This window comes from Coregonus lavaretus, assembly GCF_964263955.1.
Source record: "Coregonus lavaretus genome assembly, chromosome: 16".
Classification (NCBI taxonomy): domain Eukaryota; kingdom Metazoa; phylum Chordata; class Actinopteri; order Salmoniformes; family Salmonidae; genus Coregonus; species Coregonus lavaretus.
In genome coordinates, this window is record NC_140003.1 from 16,691,365 (window position 1) to 16,712,001 (window position 20,637).

Here is a 20,637-nt window from a genome sequence, read left to right on the forward strand (position 1 = left end):
GAGTGTTTCAAGCTTTTCACACTATCGCTATTGTGTCGTTCAGCTTTGGTGATCACTATGAATGGAACAAAGTCACCACCTGCGTGCACAACATCCTAAGTGGCAGAAGGTGGATCGAACACTACGGGGAGATCACCATCAGGAACACAAAAAGCAGTGCCTGTATCTGCAAACTCACTTTCGTCAAGGTAAGACATCGGGTGAACTCCGCTGTGGATATGTCCAGTAAAAATACTATGAAGTCCAAAGACAATTATGTGCTGAGAAATAACCATCCTTGTGAAGCTTTTATCACGTTACCATAGCTGTCTCTTCAATTTGGAAATGTAATTATTGTCTATTTGTTACCTTTCAGGTGGGGGATGAATGCTATTTATCTTACGGTCACAATATTACTGTTACCATTTTGCTTGCAGGGAAATTACTGGAGTTCTAATGTGAATGAGGTTCAAGGGATCGTGATGGACCAAGAGGGGAAGGTAGTGCATCGGCTGTTCGGAAAATGGCACGAGGGCCTTTACTGTGGAGTCCCGCCCTCTGCCAAATGCATCTGGAGGACAGGTAACGTTAATCATACTGTTGCTAAGCAGGATGCTTTGAACTGTTTTGATTGGATTGGATATCTCCTTTCATTAAGCAGATAACAGCATTAGAGTATACAATATGCTACTAGTACATGAGACCGTAATATGGGGACAAAGAACGTGTTGACACTGGTGTCAATAGTCCACACAATGAAAAAAGGACTTGAAACGGATTCTTGATCCGTGTGATCTCTTGTGTTCTCCCCTCAGGCTCCATGCCCACAGATTACGAGCTGTATTATGGCTTCACCAGGTTTGCCATTGAGCTCAATGAGCTTTGCCCTGAGATGCAAGATCTGCTACCGCCCACAGATGCCCGCTTCAGACCCGATCAAAGGTACAGACAGACAGCCGTTGCGCCATCACACTTCCAGCTACTGTGAAGGTTGCATAATGCCCAGACAGTATGAGAAAAGCACTGTGTGCTACTGCTGCCACCTGCAGAGAGAATGCGGTACAGTAGCATTATCATGCAGATCTGACTACTGGACTAGTGAACCATTGCAGCTTTAGTTGTAGTCTGATATACATTTTCAGAATTGATTAGTGAAGCTCTAAAAAAGGCTTAAAAACTTTTTGAAATAAGACAAAAGTCAAATAGTATTTGTACGGGTAAGTATGTTGATGAGCTTTGTGTATTTCTCTGCTGAGTGACACTTGACAGTGTATTTGAGTCATAGGGATGTTGTTTTTCTCCATTAGGCACCTGGAGGAGGGCAATGTGGAAATGGCTGCCTCAGAGAAGCAGCGGATCGAAGACCTGCAACGCACCAGAAGGAAGTGGCAAGAGGAGAACAACATAAAACACGAGCCGCGCTTCTTCAAGTGAGTACAGAGGACATAAAGTGTAACCCAGGCTAGCTTAATGGGGAAGAACTAGGGCTAGATTGGGGAATGTATCCCCAAGATCGACAGCAATATTGTCTGGCTGTTCCTCCTATACTTGTATGGCTGAGTTGTCACTAATCATTATCCATTCCATTCATGACATTTAACTCCCTGACGATTTCATTGATTGCCCGTCTCTTTTCTACCAGGAAAGTGGTTGATGCCAATCATAGGGAGCGCTGGGTCACTAACAACGCCTACTGGGAGCTTCGCAAATCCCCCGGCTTCATCAACATGGAAAACCCTAATCTATGGTAGCATATGGATCGCTATGTAGACCATATCATCATCGCTGACAGAAGCTTTTTCCTATGCACATTACGGTTTTCAAATGAATATCTCATTGACAAGATGACAGTGTGGAAGGATACAAAAGACTTCAGAGCTGAGAGATGCGTTGACCAACCGTCACCCTGTTTGGCGCTGCAGCCGACCAGTCACCCATCCAAGTATCCTCTTGGATCCCCCTCATTGAGCTTGCTGCAGAGGCTGGGTTGTCAGGGCAACAATCTTACCACATAGATCTATCCTAAGCTGTTTTGACTTCAGAGGATGTCCTTGCCTTAAAAAGTCGCCAATCCACACCACCCATTTTAAAGCTTTTAGTGAAACCCACTTGAGTTCTGAAAGCAGTTTGATTTAGACTAGTGTTTGGATTAGGCCTTTGATTACCTATTACTGTATGTATCATGCATGTTTAGAGTTCAGCTTTCATTGGCATATGCTATATAGACTATAACATTGTTGTAAAAACAAAAATAAAATAAAAAAAGTCTGATATTTTGCTAAATATCTTAAACTCATAGAGTTTAGTGAAAATGTAACTATTATACGATATTGGCAAGATTGCTCTTATTTTTGGATTAGCCTTTTACCTTAGTTGAATCTGTATCAGAGCTGTATTCTCTCTTGGGACACATTTTTGTTTTTACAGTTCATTTGTTTTAATCACTGGTATTGATGGACATTGCTGTATACTCAGAGATTTCCTCAGCAACTCCAAAAGACAAACCCCTTGAGCGGAGACTTTTAGTTCCAGTTTGCCTGGAAGAGGAACATCATTACGAGACCGGCCCAACTGCTGATGCATAAGCACTGACCTGAGAAACGACTTCCTTTTTGACCCTTCACCTCACTCACCACAACTGTTATTGCAAACCACATGTATAAACAATACTTTCTTGTAATTAACTTTTACATGTATAGACATTACTTATTTCCCTTATACAGCTCACATTCAAACTAGTTTTAATAGTTTAAGTTAAAATAAAAGTTTAAAAAGTAATTATGAATATAATTGTAATGTTCTTTAATTTCCTGTAATACAATTTCTCTGTGTTGTTGTTTGCAGTTTTGCCTGTAGTATAACTAAAAGGACGTGTAATACTAACACTCAGGACGTCTCATAATGATCTGAAGACATTCCTACCCAGAACATTTGGCCTTGTGCCATACCCTTCTGAGGAATCTATTTAAAACCTGGTCACTTATCTGGATACATGGTTACACGACTCGTCATTGATTCAGTCCATATATAGTGAGGGAGCCAGTGGGCTCGTCAAATGTATTTCCTTTTCACGTGAGTCCGGTCTCGCGTTGTTTTCTGACCAAGCCACTCTGAAATGTCAGACATAGTGAAAGTGGAGTGGAGTCCTCCTGTGGCAGTATAGAGGTCAATGTGTCCTCTACTGGGAACCACATGACTCATGACCATTAGACCGTCACAACTACACCAGACTGACTACCCCCACTTATACAATTAGGGTATTATGAAACACTAGAGCCACCTACTGTCAGTTCTTTGAAAATACTTGTAAAATTAATGTATGTGGAAATCTTATGTAAAGAGGCCAAGGGCTTGAGTAAGTCAAACAACTTTTATTAAGTTGTTTTAGAATGTTCAGAACTTTATGCTTTTGCAAATCGTTAAACATGGTAGAATGTTGATGTTAAAGCCAAAGACCAACATTTTAATATGTAGAAATAGAAACTAATTCTTGTTCTAAAGTTTTAATTATGTAGTTACCACACAGCTAACGCTATTATATTATGATATTTTAATATCCTTTAAACACGTGTCCAGTTCCTAGAGTGTTTACTGCTATGATATCCTTTACAATGCACCAATACAATTTAAACAGTTAATCTTTTACTGCCAAACATTTCAGCTTTAATGTATATTTGCTGTCCCCCTCCCTCTTTCACTGCGTGTACAAGTCAATACACAATGGTTAAATGTGTTCAATTACCACAGAATCTGTAGAGTGAACAACAACATTTTACATTGGGATTATATTTATTTGTTCTTTGAATTGTTTTGTCCAGAAAGAAGCCTGAAATTGAAACAGGAAAAGTGGTTTTATGTTAGAAATATGTAGAATTGAAACGTTCAATTGTAAAGTAAAACTATTATTTTGTGTGCAGTACCGCAGATTAGATCCAAAAAACGATAGATATGACTGCAGTACCATATTGTAGCCATGTATTCAGAAATCAATTGTTTGTTAGCGTCAATTCCACTTGCTGTGCCTTAATACATTTGATTAACGCCTCTCACACACAATAGTGATAAGAAACCCCATACAAGCCAGATAAGAAAACCATTTAAAATCCAATAAACTACTTTCCCCACAGAGTATTGTTCCCCACAGAGTATTATGTACTGAATAATGACGGTCAGGGAATGAACATGTTCTGAATGTCACATTCCACCACAGAGGGAATGTATTGTCGTCTGAAATCTTGTTAAGAGGGAGAATGGGCGACTGGTCACACTCGTAATTGACATTGCCCATAAGTAATCTAGAAATTATTATTTTCTGTGCAGTCACCCCCACACATTTGTGATCAGTTATTGTCAGTACACTACTGCACTGCACTACATCTAAACAGCGGAATAGTCCTATCTCCTCTTTTGGATTAGACTGATGCAAAGACTTCACCATCCACTTCAACACAATACTTTGTTCATAAGGACATTTGAGGATAATGTACTCTGTAAAGTTCAAGATTAATACATTGTTTTCAGAGAGACCTGTAGAAAATAAAGAGACTTGTTTCATCAGAGTAGGACAGTTAGACCTGAGTAATTCACTGGTTGCAATGTCTATTATATCTGCATGTTTAAATGACATAGCCTGCCAATGATTGTTGCAAATGCCTTACGAAAGATTTTATTTTCTCAATTGGGCTTTATCTTTGAGTTTCAGACTGACATGTACCACTACGCACTGTGTCAGCTGAGTTCTATCTATTTTCTAATGGGTACCTTCTAAAGTGCAATTGTGTAAGTACATATCTTTCCATGAACACTGTACACTGCTGCTACATAGTGCTTGTTCTAATAAAAAGAAATAAAACTCAGTGGAGTCTGTGACACAAACTGTTTATCACTGTTCACCAAATCCAGGCAAGCATTAGATATAGTAGTGTCAGTGTAAGTACCTAATAGTCAGTGTATTAACACATTTACATTTACATTTTAGTCATTTAGCAGACGCTCTTATCCAGAGCGACTTACAGGAGCAATTAGGGTTAAGTGCCTTGCTCAAGGGCACATCGACAGATTTTTCACCTAGTCGGTTCGGGGATTAGAACCAGCGACCTTTCGGTTACTGGCACAACGCTCTTAACCACTAAGCTACCTGCCGCCCACCATCATACTCCTGCACAGTAGATGGCAGTAATGCACTGTGTGGCTTTTATTTAGTGAATCAAAAACAAGTGAAGGAATTCTTGCACCAGGTTGTGATAATATTTTGGGACTCCCTGTGCTATTTAGTTGTTTTTCCTGTTAGTGCTGCTGCTACCATGTTGACCCAGACCAATAGACTAGAGGACTGAATTATTACTATGTCACAGAAATAAAGAGTTAACTATATCTCCCCTACAATCATGTTTATATAGGTCTTTCTACAGTAGTGGTTTAAATTGGAGGTCAGAAAAAATGTAGGATGAGGCCAATGTCAGGTAGATTTATTTAACAGGTCTGTCACACTTCACATGTAATAAATGTGTATTAATATGGTCAGGTACACAGCACACGCTTGGGATGAGTCCACCAAAACATTGAGACGATTTACAATACACCTTGTTAAAAGGAAACCAAAATGTGATTAAACCGCCCAATCTAGGCTCTGTGATAGTAACTCAGGACAAAATGGAATTCGGGGCCAACACAAACTCAAACTCAAAACCTTCAAACACACACAGCAGCATGATTTCATACACAGCTGACATAACTAGGGCTAGCTACAACATTACAGGCAGACTGAGCAAGATGACATCACCATACACAACAGGGCAACTACCTGCTTAGTCATCAACATCAAAGCTACCAAGATTGCAATTATTGCCTCTTGCTCATTTGTAGCACGAAGAGACAATAATGGCAGTCTTGGTCTTGAAGTCTAAGTCAGGAGATGTCCAAATGTTTCCGAGAATGCCATCTTGCTACCATTAACTTAAAAAAAGATATATTTTACAAACGGAAATGTTTTCATATTCTAGACATGTCGTTTTATATCCTGTCATATGTGAGCACAATTGAATCTAAACAAGCTAAATGTAACTTTATAATTGAGCAATTGTTTGTTTATAATGATAATTGTTGGGAGATAGTCACTGTAAACAAAAACCTGCTTAATTGTAGTGTTCTTTGTAAATAAATGTGGTAGTCACAAAACACCAGTCCTTCTCCCTATGACTGAATAAAACAGAATTTAAAAAACCCAGTAATGTGGTCTTAAACCAACCAATGCTCAGTCCTTCTCCCTATGACTGAATAAAACCGAATAAAAAAAAAAACTGTAATAAGGTCTTAAACCAACCAAAGCTCAAAACCTTTACTCTAAAATCAAACAAAATGATAATGGACTATCTTTTTAATAAGCTGATTGGAAAATAGGGGTTAATATTGCTATGGAAACATATTTCCCTCAAGTAATTGAATCTTGATTTGGCAGAGAGAAATAACCGATTAAATAAAGCAGAGATAATTTAGAAGATCAAACCAAATACAAATGTGAACTTAATGTATTGATTTTGTTCCTACATAGTTTATCCAGTAGGCCCTTTTCAATATGCTTCATTAGTATTTGAAAATGTACCTATAAGATTACGTAAAATTCATTATTTTCTCATAACCTTATACGTAAATGAGTCCAAACCGGTTTCCACTCACTCATTTTGTTCAGTGCAATACAGTTTTAAATTGTGTATCATTTAATAAATGATTGCATGTCCTCAAAGTGGCTTATAAAAAAACAAGGACAAGGAGATAAGTTGGAGACTGTTTTCGATATGTCGACATTTTGACAGCAAGGCCTTTCTCAAGACTAGTGTCCATTCTATTCCTTTGTCCTTGTTTTTCTATGGTACATAACCCCCATTGGATTAGCTTTTTTTTCTCTTCACTTATCTTCTCAAAGTAACTTGAAAATAGCTGACAGAAACCATAGGTGATGAACGGTGTAGACCGTCACTGTTATAAAAACAACAACTGGACTGTTTTGTCTGAATGGCATGATTCCTATTGATACTGCCTTCAATATCTACCAATTTCATACGGAGTGAACACTGGTAATGAGTGAAAACATAATGGTTGATGGAAGATAGCTACACATTTCAGCTGTGATTAAATGTTTTTTTTCCCTCAATCCTTAAATATGTATTGCAGGTGAAACAGTTGTGATGTTTACTAGGATCATTCATTTGATAGAAGCCATGATCTTGATGTACTGAAGCGCGCTGTGCGCGGCGTCATTGTGTGCGTTGCCGCAGGAGATGCCCGTGCCATGGCATACGGTGACAGGTGAGGTGGACAGCTCTGCCAGGCACTGGTACTGCCCATTCACAGTCAGCTCATCTGCCAAGCACATCACAAACACACTGTACAATACACTTGGAATATGCCCCTGTTTAGCTATTTGTGAAAACAGACAAAGTTAACATCTATGTTCAGTACAAGAGATAGCTACTCACCAATGTCAAAGTATGTGACTTCGAAACCCTGCTCATTGGACAGCTCCAGCATCATCTGGATATAGTCGGTGTTGGGAATGCTGAGTGGGTTCCTTCTCAGGAGCGACATCTTCTCTGCCGAGGAGTTACGCAAGTTCTCCAGACGGACACTGGGCTTCGGGGTCTGGAAAGAGTTGGTCAAAGAATACTCATTACATTAATTCTAGATGACAAAATTCCCTAAATATGTTTTACCAAGAAAGAAGCCAAATAAAAGAGGACATATTGTACATACCCATGTGATTTCAGGACAGCCAGACAGGTTTTGAAGTTTTGCCACCATCTTCTCCGCAGCTGCCTTTTTGGCTACCTTCTTAGAATTTCCCATTGCTATCGGATACACATAGATGACATGCTTATAAATTGACTCAACTGAATACTTTTAAAAGTAGGAAGTGTTCAAAAACGTATATATAAAAATAAAATGCTTCTATGTTCTTTCAAATACAATGATAAAACATTTAGAAAGAACAGTGGAGCCACCATACCTGTCTCTGTCAGTGACTCCATTCTGCAGGTAACAGTGAACTCTCTCTTGTGAGGTGGGCCTGCCTCCATGAGAACAGTGTATTCAGGGAGGCGCCATCCCCGCTGCAGTGCCAGCTCCTTTTGGGAGGAATCCATAGGAAACATACACTACATGACCAAAGGTATGTGGACAACTGCTCGTCGAACATCTCATTCCAAAATCATGGGCATTAATATGGAGTTGGTCCCCCCTTTGCTGCTATAACAGCCTCCACTCTTCTGGGAAGGCTTTCCACTAGATATTGGAACATTGCTGCGGGGACTTGCTTCCATTCAGCTACAAGAGCATTAGTGAGGTCGGGCACTGACGTTGGGCGATTAGGCCTGGTTCGCAGTCGGCATTTCAATTCATCCCAAAGGTGTTCGATGGGGTTGAGGTCAGAGCTCTGTGCAGGCCAGTCAAGTTCTTCCACACCGATCTCGACAAACCATTTCTGTATGGACCTCGCTTTGTGCACGGGGCCTTCCTCAAACTGTTGCCACAAAGTTGGAAGCACAGAATCGTTTAGAATGTCATTGTATGCTGTAGCGTTAAGATTTCCCGTCACTGGAACTAAGGGGCCTAGCTCGAACCATGAAAACCAGCCCCAGACCATTATTCCTCCTCCACCAAACTGTACAGTTGGCACTATGCAATAGGGCAGGTAGCGTTCTCCTGGCATCCGCCAAACCCAGATTCGTAAGTCAGACTGCCAGATGGTGAAGCATTATTCATCACTCGAGAACGCGTTTCCACTGCTCCAGAGTCCAATGGCAGCGAGCTTTACACCACTCCAGCCAACGCTTGGCATAAGCTTGTGCGGCTGTTCGGCCATGGAAACCAATTTCATGAAGCTCCCGGCCAACCGTTCTTGTACTGACGTTGCTTCCAGAGGCAGTTTGGAACTCGGTAGTGAGTGTTGCAACCGAGGACAGACAATTTTTATGCGCTACCCGCTTTAGCATGTCTCCCGAGTGGCGCAGTGGTCTAAGGCTGTGCCACTAGAGATCCTGGTTCGAATCCAGGCTCTGATGTAGCCAGCCGCGACCGGGAGACCCATGGTGCGGCGCACAATTGGCCCAGTGTCGTCCAGGGTAGGGGAGGGAATGGCCGGCAGGGATGTAGCTCAGTTGGTAGAGCATGGCGTTTGCAACGCCAGGGTTGTGGGTTCGATTCCCACGGGGGCCCAGTATAAAAAATTGAAAAAAATAATGTATGCACTCACTAACTAAGTCGCTCTGGATAAGAGCGTCTGCTAAATGATAAAAAATATGTTAGCACTCGCCGGTCCCGTTCTGTGAGCTTGTGTGGACTACCACTTCGCAGCTGAGACGTTGTTGCTCCTAGACGTTTCCACTTCACAATAACAGCACTTACAGTTGACCGGGGCATCTCTAGCAGGGCAGGAATTTGACAAACTGACTTGTTGGAAAGGTGGCATCCTATGACAGTGCCACGTTGAAAGTCACTGCGCTCTTCAGTAAGGCCATTCTACTGACAATGTTTGTCTATGGAGATTGCATGGCTGTGTGCTCAATTTTACACACCTGTCAGCAACGGGTGTGGCTGAAATAGCCAAATCCACTAATTTGAAGGGGTGTCCCCATACTTTGGTATATATAGTGTACTAGCAAAGACATGAAAACAACCTATCTATTCATAATCATATGGCTTTTCTTATGTCACGTTGAAGATGCTCAATGCCAACATAAAGGTGTTACTATGATTACAGCCCTGCAACAGTACACAGCCCTATTGTCTTACAAAAACACATTCTAAGGTCATTGAAGGGCAATAACAAAGACACCTGCAGAATGCCCACTGAGTTGGGTTGGTCGTTGGGCTCTGCTGGGATGCCATTACTCTCCGTCTTCATGTGAAGGCTGCAGGAGGGGATATCAGACATAAAAAGTTAATAATGTTACTGACTATAATGGTTGCAAATGCAACTTGTTGTCATAAATGCTCATTTTAGAAATTGTCCATATTCACTCACGGTGTCCCAGCGTCTATTTCCAGAAGGTTCAGGGCAGACTCAGCGGCCTGGTGTTTGGCAGCTTTTTTACTGGATCCTTGACCTGGGATACAACAACAGAATGACACTCATGGCTTCATCCAAAGTATTGAGGATAAGGCGAACATGGGGATATAACTTTGAAGCCCATGTTGTTAATACAATCCCCCATAATCCTCTAGCTAAATTGAGCCTAATTTACATACTTCGCAAGATGACTCACCTGTGCAGGACACATCGCCTATTGTCACGTTAAAGATGAAACTGGGTTGGTGTGCCTCCCCTTCAGCCTTTTCCATCACGTACACGGGAAGGTTACCAATTTTGGTTCCGTATTCATGCAGAATTTGTATCGGCGTTTTACCCGGGCACGGCGCCTGAGTTTGTTGAATACTCATGCTGCGTACAAAGTATGATTAACAGTCATTAGTGTCACTGCATTGGATTCAATAGAAATAGCTGTGTTTTTTTTGTTGGTATTAATATTGAGCGACAAATGATGGTACTGAATGAAACCCTGATAAACACCGTATGGCTAACTAATTGGGCATAGCTAAAAAAAAAAAATTGCTAGCCTGCTAAAGGGGTTAGTTATAAATATATTTGATAGTGCGAATAATGCTAACTAGCTAGCTGGCTAGTTAACGAGCATCAAATGCCTGGATGGAAACAAATCCGATGTAACGTTGGCTAGCTAGAGCTAGCTAGTAGCATGACAGACCTCGTGTTGTTATTGTGCGTGGTCCTTATTAGTGTAGGTTGAAATCCGTCTTGAGACATGGCTAACGTTAGTAAACAATTTCGTGCGTAACGTTAATATGTTGTTGTACAAATGTAATTTATCTGCTGCAGAAACCGGCGAATTTAGCTGATGGGGGTTGCCGATTTCAATCAGCGTTTCATCAGCAACACTAAACAAGTACTTTCGGGTTACGGAATTTCGGAAATGTTCTAAATAAAAGTCCCCCATGTAATAGTAGAAACGTGTCAATAACCTGTATGTATTCATGATATGTGAAAAATAATTGTATAAACATTAATGATGATTCAGATTTGTTCATATTTAAGTGACATTTGCATTAAATGTGGATTTTAAAATATGTTCCAAGGTAAAATAAATGCGCAATCAATGCAAATCATTGTATATGAAATACATATTGGTTTATATAGCAAAAACTATTCTAGGTGCCACAGTAAAAGTATTGTACGGGAATACTCAGTAGGGTTTGTAGAATATGTCATTTCATGTGGCTCTGAATAATACAGGGTGTTGTTGACCTTTTACTCCGCCCATTACATTGGCCACAATGCAAATCACTGTATATGCATTACATAGGGTCTTATAGAGAAAAAAACTATTTTTTTTTGAGCCAATGTAAAAGTGGGGAAGGGAGTACTCAGTAGGGTCTGTAGAATCTATATATGGTGTAATTTCATGGGGAACTGAATAATACGGAGTGTTGCTGGCATTTTACGCCACTCCTTTACGTTTTTGCTCTATACTGTAAGCCAATATGTGTTCCATATACAGTGATTTGCATTGTGGCCAATGTAATGGGCTGAGAGTAAAGGCCAGCAACACTGCGTATTAATCAAAGCCCCATGAAATGACACCATATATACATTATACAGACCCTAATGGTTAATACCTAGAATACTTTTATTGTGGCACCTAGAATCGTTTTTGCTATGTAAACCAATATGTATTACATATACAGTGATTTCAAATCAAATTGTATTGGTCACATACACGTGTTTAGCAGATGTTATTGCAGGTGTAGTGAAATGCTTGTGCTTCTAGCTCCGACAGTGCAGTAATATCTAACAAGTAATATCTAACAATTTGACAACATATACCCAATACACACAAATCTAAGTAAGGAATTAATATATTCATATATGGACGAGCGATGTCAGAGCGGCATGGAGTAAAAGGCCAGCAGCGCTCTGTATTATTCAGATCCACATGAAATGACACCATATATACATTCTACAGACCCTACTGAGTATTCCCCACCCCATTTTTACATTTGCACAAATAATCATTTTTCCTGTACTGTGCTATATTTGTACCATGTCCAGGCACCCCATTTAAGCTGGTTGACCACAGTAAAAGTGATCAAACACTTCTTATGACCCAGCTTTTTGTTCAAACTCATCTGAATTGTATTCTAGGGACTATAGTGAGTAGACTGGATCTTGGTTTTATGGACACACGATCGTTTTTTTATTTTTTCCTGTACATTGCAATTTGTTTGCGCAATACAACAAAAATACAGTAAGACTTTTCTTAAACATTACATTTCAAAATTGCATCCTTGAACAATAGCACCAGTAAATAAACAAGAATCATACAATCAAAATAATGATTTATATTTAAAAAATGTAATTGTATATATTCTTTTACCAGTAGGCTATTATTATGTTCTTGACATTCATTTATATAAAGTAGTAATTCTCTTTAGTTTTTCCACCATGTCTTTATAATTTTTTTTAACAGAATTGTAACATTATGCACTATGCAAAGCTGCAAAAAATATTGATTTCTTATCATACTCATAGCGTTTTACCGCAAACTTTTATTTTGAAGGCAAAATCCGAAAACCAGAAGTCTTAATGTGGATAGGATCCAGCTAGTGTTGGGTCCTGCCATGACGCTAATCCGATTTGATCATTCGATAACTGATCAACAACATCCGGTTCACCAGGTCAAATAAATATAATTTTTCCGCAGTTGTAGCTACAGTGGGGGAAAAAAGTATTTAGTCAGCCACCAATTGTGCAAGTTCTCCCACTTAAAAAGATGAGAGAGGCCTGTAATTTTCATCATAGGTACACGTCAACTATGACAGACAAAATGAGATTTTTTTTCTCCAGAAAATCACATTGTAGGATTTTTAATGAATTTATTTGCAAATTATGGTGGAAAATAAGTATTTGGTCAATAACAAACATTTCTCAATACTTTGTTATATACCCTTTGTTGGCAATGACACAGGTCAAACGTTTTCTGTAAGTCTTCACAAGGTTTTCACACACTGTTGCTGGTATTTTGGCCCATTCCTCCATGCAGATCTCCTCTAGAGCAGTGATGTTTTGGGGCTGTCGCTGGGCAACACGGACTTTCAACTCCCTCCAAAGATTTTCTATGGGGTTGAGATCTGGAGACTGGCTAGGCCACTCCAGGACCTTGAAATGCTTCTTACGAAGCCACTCCTTCGTTGCCCGGGTGGTGTGTTTGGGATCATTGTCATGCTGAAAGACCCAGCCACGTTTCAACTTCAATGCCCTTGCTGATGGAAGGAGGTTTTCACTCAAAATCTCACGATACATGGCCCCATTCATTCTTTCCTTTACACGGATCAGTCGTCCTGGTCCCTTTGCAGAAAAACAGCCCCAAAGCATGATGTTTCCACCCCCATGCTTCACAGTAGGTATGGTGTTCTTTGGATGCAACTCAGCATTCTTTGTCCTCCAAACACGACGAGTTGAGTTTTTACCAAAAAGTTCTATTTTGGTTTCATCTGACCATATGACATTCTCCCAATCCTCTTCTGGATCATCCAAATGCACTCTAGCAAACTTCAGACGGGCCTGGACATGTACTGGCTTAAGCAGGGGGACACGTCTGGCACTGCAGGATTTGAGTCCCTGGCGGCGTAGTGTGTTACTGATGGTAGGCTTTGTTACTTTGATCCCAGCTCTCTGCAGGTCATTCACTAGGTCCCCCCGTGTGGTTCTGGGATTTTTGCTCACCGTTCTTGTGATCATTTTGACCCCACAGGGTGAGATCTTGCGTGGAGCCCCAGATCGAGGGAGATTATCAGTGGTCTTGTATGTCTTCCATTTCCTAATAATTGCTCCCACAGTTGATTTCTTCAAACCAAGCTGCTTACCTATTGCAGATTCAGTCTTCCCAGCCTGGTGCAGGTCTACAATTTTGTTTCTGGTGTCCTTTGACAGCTCTTTGGTCTTGGCCATAGTTGAGTTTGGAGTGTGACTGTTTGAGGTTGTGGACAGGTGCTTTTATACTGATAACAAGTTCAAACAGGTGCCATTGATACAGGTAACGAGTGGAGGACAGAGGAGCCTCTTAAAGAAGAAGTTACAGGTCTGTGAGAGCCAGCTATCTTGCTTGTTTGTAGGTGACCAAATACTTATTTTCCACCATAATTTGCAAATAAATTCATTAAAAATCCTACAATTTGATTTTTTTCTCAATTTCTCTGTCATAGTTGACGTGTACCTATGATGAAAATTACAGGCCTCTCTCATCTTTTTAAGTGGGAGAACTTGCACAATTGGTGGCTGACTAAATACATTTTTTCCCCACTGTAGGTTGAAGATGGGATATTGTGAATTTATGAATTTTTTAATTTTTTCTCTTTTTTTAATTTTATTAAACAGTAACATGTAAAACACAAAAAACAGAACAGCCAGAGGGATTACACAAAGAAATAAGGAAGAGAGAAAAAAATTATACAAATCCACATTATATCAAATCAAATACAGACATGTAATGAAAACACTTTTTTGTCATTTTGTTTTGTGTACGTTTTAATGATGCTAAATAGTTTTCCAAATCTGATAAAATAATTAAATTTTCTTCATAAATTTTGATTTGTGTATGAAACATTTTCCTAATAAAAGAAAGTGATTTATGACATACTGAAGTTCAATTGTTGAATCAGTGTAGTAAAATAATATGTAAAACTTAGATATTTCAATCGTTGTATGCATTTTGTTGCCAAGATATAGTTCAGTCCAGAACACCTCACTATGTAAACAATTACAAAATAAGTGTTCAATAGATTCAGTTTCTAGTTCACAAAAACTGCATTCACTAGTAACAGCAGGTATATATTTAGAAATCAGGCTATTACACAGGTAGAATCTATGGATAATCTTAAAGGAGATCTCCTTTACTTTATTGGTCACCTTATATTTGTGTGGAGTGAGCCAAGCACGGCACCAGTTTACATCAAACGATGAAGCCCAATAAAATATAGCATAAGGAATATAATTCCTGTAGAAAATATCCCTTAAAAAACGATTATTGATTTTCTTATCTAGAGAACCTATGCCATTCACTTGGATATCGCTGACAATAGATGTTCCAAAATATGCATTATTCTGAAGTAAAGATTTTATCCCACTAGGTATAGCTTTTATAACAGTGTCATATTCCTTGCTTGAAACCTCAAAGTTGTATCTTTCCATCAATTCTCTCTGTGTAAATAGATTCCCACTAATACTAACTAATTGGCTGACAAGGACAATGTTTTTCGAGAACCAGTTAAATAACATCTTGTTTCTATGTAATATTGACCCATTATTTCATATAAAACATTTATTATGAGGTGAAAAGTTGTGTTTATACAGCAAAGCCCAGCACATTAAAGCTTGCTTGTGAAAAGCCGCCAATTTCACAGGAAGTTTACCCACAATATAGGGACATTGTAGTAAAAAATTAAGCCCTCGTGAACTTATGAGTTGTAGGTCAGATAATGATTAGTGCTATCCGGAATCCTTGGGACATCACTACCCTAAACCCTAACGCCAGCGTTTCCCAAACTCAGTCCTAGGGACCACAAGGGGTGTACATTTAGGTTTTTGCCCTAGTACTACACAGCTGATTTAAATAATGAACTCATCATCAAGCTTTGATTATTTGAATCAGCTGTGTAGTGTTAGGGTAAAAACCAAATTGTGCAACCCTTGGGGTCCCCAGGACAGAGTTTGGGAAACGCTGCCCCAACCCCAACCTTAACCGCTACCATTCCCTTACAAAAAAACATTTCAGTTTCAAACTGCAGTAAAAGTGCAGTAACTGCAGTCGACTGTGGTATTTTGGACGCGGTATCTACAGCATACTGCAGTTATACTGCAACCTTTTCTCGTAAGGGTTACCTTAACCGTTTGAAATGTCAACGTCAATGGGGTGACTTCAGCGTTGGGACATCCCACGGACACGTTTAGATGTCAGAAAATAGGTGAATACTGGCATCTACTGGTTTAATGAGGAGCACTAGAGATGACATTTTCTAGAAAGAGAATGGAGCTTTCCCACTAGGTACAAACTGGTTGAATCAACGTTGTTTCAACGTAATTTGTCAAACTATTGTGACATAGAATCTATGTGGAAAATACATTGGATTTGAAAAAAGTCATCAATTTGTTGTTTTGAGGGTGAAATGTCAACCACAGGATGATGTCATCATGGTAACCACATTTCAACATAGACAAACCTTGTATAAAATATGTTGAATTTGTACCTTTAAAACAAGGTCAGATCTTCAACCTTATATCCACTATCAGAAGAAAAAATAGTAGGCTGGGTAGCACATCCTACTGGAGAATTGATCTATCTACAGCTACCCTTTGGTCTCCCATCCAGGGTTTTACCAAAGCCAAGCTATGATATTTGTCACTGAATATTACCAATGATTGAGAATGATTGTAGAGAGATCTCCACTTAAACACTAAATAGATTCACTGTTGCAATCGAAGTCATTCCAAAAGGTAGGTTTAACAGAGCAAATGAAATGGGACCATACTTTATCAGTCATATATCATCAATGATGCTATTCAGGCCTATATAGCATTTTCAAAGTCATCAACAGCTTTTGTTTCAATTCAACCCAGAATTCAACTAACAATAGACAATACAGTAGGCCTAGGGTTTCAAGCTCTGGTTGTTGATATTTAGTGATATTGAATTGTGTTTGGTTGTCAACGCAAGGAGGTATCTTCTGCTTGGATAGTTACATCTGTGCCACCGACTTAGTCTGGCTTTAATTACAGTTTGTCTTCAAATTATTGATTGCCATGTTGGATTCACGTCTCCATCTCAAAGTTAAAGAATAGGACTAAGGGCCAACCGAGTGGCGCAGCAGTCTAAGGCACTGCATCGCAGTGCTTGAGGTGTCACCACAGACCCGGGTTCGATCCCAGGCTGTGTCACAGCCTGCCGTGACCGGGAGACCCATTGAGCGGCACACAATTGGCCCAGCGTTGTCCGGATTAGGGGAGGGATTGGCCTTGTCCCATCGCGCTCTAGCGACTCCTTGTGGTGGGCCGGGCGCCTGCAAACTGACTTCGGTTGCCAGCTGGACGGTGTTTCCTCTGACACATTGGTGCAGCTGGCTTCTGGGTTAAGCGAGCAGTGCGGCTTGGCAGGGTCGTGTTTTGGAGGACACATGGCTCTCAACCTTCGCCTCTCCTGAGTCCGTAGGGGAGTTGCAGCAATGGGATAAGACTGTAACTACCAATTGGATATCGGTCAAAATAATAGGATCAAATTTGATTTAGTCATATCCTTTAATTTAGATTTTTGGCAGAGATGAGGACGTGACTCCAACATACACTACCGGTCAAAAGTTTTAGAACACCTACTCATTCAAGGGTTTTTCTTTATTTTTACTATTTTCTACATTGTAGAATAATAATGAAGACATCAAAACTATGAAATAACACATATGGAATCATGTAGTAACCACAAAAGTGTTAAACAAATCTAAATATATTTTATATTTGAGATTCTTCAAATAGCCAGCCTTTGTTTTAATTGAGTGTTGTTGTGCTGATTAAACAGGTTCATATGATTTCTTTTAGGAGCGTCATGCACCCCAAAAAATCTGAGGGGCACAAAATACGTTTGGATGGCAATGGCTGGGGGGTGGAGAATTGTTGGAGAATTAAAAAAAAATCAAACTCCTGAAACACCTTTTTCTTGCAATCTAGAGCTGTAATCATTATGCTTAATTCTATGTAAAAAAAAAAAAAAAATGTTAATTTCTTCTGCATATCTAAGCATACCTCTTGAGTTGTCTGTATCCTCCTGACTGGTGATAATTTTTTTAAAGGAACTAAATATGCTTCTCTGCATCTATGCTAAAATCTGGTTATAAATTGAAAGGAATGTGAGTCTTAAGGGTCTATCAGAGTACCAAAGGTGTACGTGTACTCACAGTAGTGTTCTAGAATATTGGACCATTGCCTTTCATACTTTTCCAAATCTCAGCACAGCTCAAGCAATTTCTCCAACTGTTAACACATTCAAATGTACCAAGAGACCCGTTGGTTGGGAATTGTGGGAAGTCGCTCATTCGGGATGTGCGTCTCCCATGAATGGTGGTCTAGTTATGTCACAATGGGATGCCGGACTATTGCGTCTTACCGTCTGTGGATGATTTACGCTTTATTCAGTATATTTAGTAATTGCTTGCTTTTCTAAAGTCTACCAACCTTGCCAGCAGGCATGCCAGCTAAGATAGTTAGACAAGCTAGCTACTCTTCATTGATAGCCTGAAATGGCTTCTTGGTACACTATATATACAAAAGTATGTGGACACCCCTTCAAATTAGTGGATTCGGCTATTTCAGCCACACCCGTTGCTGACAGGTGTATAAAATCGAGCACACAGCCATGCAATCTCCATAGACAGAATGGCCTTACTGAAGAGTTCAGTGATTTCAATGTGGCACCATCATAGGATGCCACATTTCCAACAAGTCAGTTCGCTGCCCTGGTCAACTGTTAGTGCTGTTATTGTGAAGTGGAAACGATTAGGAGCAACAACGGCTCAGCCTCGAAGTGGTAGGCCACACAAGCTCACAGAACGGGACCGCCGAGTGCTGAAGCACGTAGAGCGTACAAATCATCTGTCTAATGCCAAGCGTCAGCTGGAGTGGTGTAAAGCTCGCCGCCGTTGGACTCTGGAGCAGTGTTCTCTGGAGTGATGAATCACGCTTTACCATCTGGGAGTCCGACTGACAAATCTGGGTTTGGCGGATGCCAGGAGTACGCTACCTGCCCGAATGCATAGTGCCAACTATAAAGTTTGGTGGAGGAGGAATAATGGTCTGGGGCTGTTTTTCATGATTCGGGCTAGGCCCCTTAGTTCCAGTGAAGGGAAATCTTAACACTACAGCATACAGTGACATTCTAGACAATTCTGTGCTTCCAACTTTGTGGCAACAGTTTGGGGAAGGCCCTTTCCTGTTTCAGCATGACAATGCCCCCGTGCACAAAGCGAAGTCCATACAGAAATGGTTTGTCGAGATCGGTGTGGAAGAACTTGACTGGCCTGTACAGAGTCCTGACCTCAACTCCATCGAACACCTTTGGGATGAATTGGAACGCCGACTGCGAGCCAGGCCTAATTGCCCAACATTAGTGCTCGACCTCACTAATGCTCTTGTGGCTGAATGGAAGCAAGTCCCACAGCAATGTTCCAACATCTAGTGGAAAGCCTTCCCAGAAGAGTGGAGGCTGTTATAGCAGCAAAGGTGGAACAACTCCATATTAATGCCCATGATTTTGGAGATGTTCGACGAGCAGGTGTCCACATACTTTTGGTCATGTAGTGCATCTAGTTATGAGGTTGGGAGATTGGGAACCTATCTGAGCTAGCTAAAGCCAATATCATAAAATTGCTAGGTGGCTAGTAGTATTACAGTATATATTAAATACAGTATATATTTTGTATTTTTAAACTGGACAAATCTGAGGGGACACGTGCCCCTGTGCCCCTATGGGCATGAAGCCTCTGATTTATTTCCCACTTGGTCAGTCTGTAACATGCTTATGTGTCTAGTGACTTTAGGGATGCATAAAGCGTGATTAATTCCCAGAAATTCCTTTCTCTCAGATTCTGAGAAAGAGTTAACTTCTGGGTTAACAGAGATTACTGGAACAGTAAAGTTTGTGAGAACCTAGAAGTTAACTATGACCTCATATTAGAATCCCAGCGAAAACTTGAGAACTTGCACAGTGTAGTCCTCTGGCCTAGTAGGCTACTGGGTTTCCCAAACTATGGACATGTGAGTTTTTAATTTCCCTGTATTTAGTCAGTTGTCAATATGATATATCACTCAAAGCACAGAACTCATTCAAATACCATTGATATAGTTGATTTGGGTATTTTGACATGGATAGTAACATTCTGTGCATGATATCTGTTCCTCTGGATTACAGAGTTCTTGACCTATACATGCTTGGCTTATTGCCTTTGTGTTCTCTAGGCAGGGGTTTTTGCAGGACATGCAGGAGCAGATGGGGAAACTGACAGCCCTCCTAAAGGATGAACGGCGGTCCCACCAGCACAGCTGCCGTGCGGTGATATATCTAGATAGTTTCTCCAACATGGTCAGCTGAATGGAACCTCTGGCTCCTTCTGAGTTCATCATGTCTCTGTTTCACAGCTGTTGGACGAGGCAGAGCGGAGAGCTGAGAGAGTCAGGCAGCAGCAACAACAGGAGATGGAGTAGGTACTTTATGCCCCACACAGCTAGCAGAGGTGGCGTCCTTTCAGTGGGAAGGGAAGTAATGTCTATTGTATACAGCACATCTAGGTTACACTACGAATGATAGACAAATTCAAGCTCTAACCTAGACAACTTTGTTGTTCCATTGTTATACATCACTTTTATGCGGGACTGTCAAATTGGAATAAGGTCCTTTGACAAAGAGATGATTCCCAGTCACCACTTCCCTCTGACTTACAGGCAGCTAATGCAGGCCCACAGATCAGAGATCAGTGCTTTGGTGACCCTCCACACCAAGACTCTGGAGGGGGAGAAGGGCTGTGCAGAGGAGAGATGTGGTATTAAACAAGAAA

At 40.5% G+C, this 20,637-nt stretch overlaps 2 protein-coding genes across 2 annotated transcripts in view; one reads left to right on the plus strand and one right to left on the minus strand.

Annotated features, from left to right (window-relative positions):
* The window catches only part of osbpl6 (oxysterol binding protein-like 6), a 76,814-nt gene extending 72,707 nt beyond the window's left edge, over positions 1-4,107 (plus strand). The window contains exons 19-23 of the mRNA XM_084179361.1: positions 44-188; positions 417-561; positions 795-921; positions 1,287-1,409; positions 1,622-4,107. Of these exons, the coding sequence (XP_084035487.1) occupies positions 44-188; positions 417-561; positions 795-921; positions 1,287-1,409; positions 1,622-1,730 (649 nt within the window). The 3' untranslated portion in view covers positions 1,731-4,107. The remainder of the gene's footprint in view (positions 1-43; positions 189-416; positions 562-794; positions 922-1,286; positions 1,410-1,621) is intronic.
* A 1,325-nt stretch (positions 4,108-5,432) lies between these two features.
* Positions 5,433-10,936, minus strand: prkra (protein kinase, interferon-inducible double stranded RNA dependent activator). Its single transcript, XM_084179370.1, has 8 exons — positions 10,737-10,936; positions 10,239-10,414; positions 9,998-10,079; positions 9,809-9,884; positions 7,982-8,099; positions 7,729-7,823; positions 7,455-7,617; positions 5,433-7,338 (listed from the first exon to the last, which is right to left on the minus strand). Exons 1-8 carry the CDS (start codon positions 10,793-10,795, stop codon positions 7,181-7,183), a joined length of 927 nt encoding a protein of 308 aa, XP_084035496.1. The 5' UTR covers positions 10,796-10,936; the 3' UTR covers positions 5,433-7,180.
* Positions 10,937-20,637: the final 9,701 nt, after the last annotated feature.

Coding starts and splice junctions, on each gene's coding strand:
- prkra (XM_084179370.1), bottom strand. CDS start 10,795: ATGTCTCAAGACGGATTTCAACCTACACTAATAAGGACCACGCACAAT. Junction 9,885..9,997: donor GAAATAGACGCTGGGACACC/GTGAGTGAATAT, acceptor CCCCTCCTGCAG/CCTTCACATGAAGACGGAGA. Junction 8,100..9,808: donor ACTCAGTGGGCATTCTGCAG/GTGTCTTTGTTA, acceptor TCCTCCCAAAAG/GAGCTGGCACTGCAGCGGGG.